At 35.6% G+C, this 1,685-nt stretch overlaps 1 protein-coding gene across 1 annotated transcript in view; it reads left to right on the top strand.

Moving 5' to 3' along the window:
• Positions 1-776: 776 nt before the first annotated feature.
• Positions 777-1,685, top strand: part of LOC108575899 (NADH-ubiquinone oxidoreductase chain 5-like) — a gene marked incomplete at its 5' end in the record, with an annotated part of 3,356 nt that continues 2,447 nt past the window's right edge. The window contains one exon of the mRNA XM_017938831.1: positions 777-848. Coding sequence (XP_017794320.1) covers positions 777-848 — 72 coding nt within the window. The remainder of the gene's footprint in view (positions 849-1,685) is intronic.

Here is a 1,685-nt window from a genome sequence, read left to right as displayed (position 1 = left end):
GAAGGAAGGGTAAAAAGCGTTAATAGTAAGTGATAATACGTACGACATGTCGTTTAATTTTCTAAATTGCTTTTCTGAAGCATTTGTCCAGAATGAAATATCTTATTCAATTTACGCTTCCGTTCTTGCCAACCCTGATTGCAATTATGGTTTTTGCTACAATATATTAAGCGTTTCTCATGAAGAAGTTTCTTGCTGCAAAGTTTCACGGTAGTTTGCGGAGTAATATGACGATCGGTTACCTTAACCACTAATTAAATGTGCAGAATTGTTTAGTAGCGAAATTAACATACTTGATCCTTCGTTTGATAATAACAGAAAATTTCATGGACCGATATTTAAAAATCGTACAAATTAATAAAATGCAAAGTTTTCAAAAAATAAAATTCTCCGACAAATTCTTAAATAATTTCTTACGAAGCAAGAATATGTTCTTTGTCTTCCAGTAGTATAAAAATTTTACTCCCATCTATTAAAAAAAAGAAGAATGCAGCTAATATTAATTACGAAGGAATTGTTGCCCTAAGCCTTTAAGAAACTTTCAGACTACAATTAAACTATATTGAAATTTTCCTTTCAGCTCCTCTTTGTTCTTTTCTTGTAATATAGTAGACAAATACAAAACTAGAAAGAACTAATTTATCCGGTGTTACTTAATAGCGAATAGTATCCTGCGAATCAAGATTCTTGAGAAAGAAATCTCACGAAAGAAACAAGTAAATAATTTTCTTGTTGTTGTTGTTCTTTTTCTTCTTCTTCTGTTTCTTCCTCTGCTTCTTCTTCTTCTTCTTCTTCTTCTTCTTCTTCTTCTTCTTCTTCTTCTTCTACTTCTTCTTCTTCGGCTGCGAGTACTTTCAATTAACCTTCGTTAAACTTAAAAGTAGTACTACCCAGAGGGTGCAGACAGCAACCAGGTTTATCGATAAAAGTTTAACCAGCAAGGAGGAACGAAAAAGAGGAGGAAAGTAGCGAAGAGGAAAAAGACTGAGTTAATTCTGATGGAATACGCCCAATAATTATATGATAATTACAAGTGCGTGAAACAATGTGTTTCTTTCATTTAGTGAACCGTAATGAGACCTAATACAATGCAAAACGAACATTAGTGAAACATAATTACACAGTTAACATGCTGATGTAGGTAAAAGTTGTATTTTAGTATACGTCATCGTCAAGGATATAATAAGTTTCTTTTTCAACTTCAAATCAGCGTCGTCGTCAACGACAAGAGGCTTTTTTGCGTTTTGAGTTAGTTCAAAAAAGAGAGTCGTAATAGATGAGGCAGCATAGGCAGCATTTAATGTGTTAGTCACGTTTGTATACGCAGTTTCAATGTATAGTACTGAGAGTTTATTATTAATATCTCGGAAACTAATGATTAGCTGTAGCTAATATTTCATATTTGAAGTCCACCCATCCTCCCCCTTGCCACAAAATTTCATGTCGATCGGCAACTGGGACCTTTCTGAATTACACTCAAAAATTTTAACTTAAGGTGTGTTGCAGCTACGGAACATTCGCTTACCATGTTTTTTATTTTACGATGTTGGTCTTATGCGTTTCTCACACGCTAAATTAATTTGACCTCAACACGAGAGTTCACAACTCCGAGGAACCCGAGTACACGGGCCCGGGGGAGGAGGCACTGCTCCTCCCGCCGGGCTCCGGTTTGGTGGCCGCCCGTG

The sequence above is a fragment of the Habropoda laboriosa genome, unplaced genomic scaffold (assembly GCF_001263275.1).
Source record: "Habropoda laboriosa isolate 0110345459 unplaced genomic scaffold, ASM126327v1 scaffold302, whole genome shotgun sequence".
Lineage (NCBI taxonomy): Eukaryota > Metazoa > Arthropoda > Insecta > Hymenoptera > Apidae > Habropoda > Habropoda laboriosa.
The sequence above is the reverse complement of the archived record's forward strand: the minus strand, read 5'-3'. Positions and strand labels throughout refer to the sequence as shown.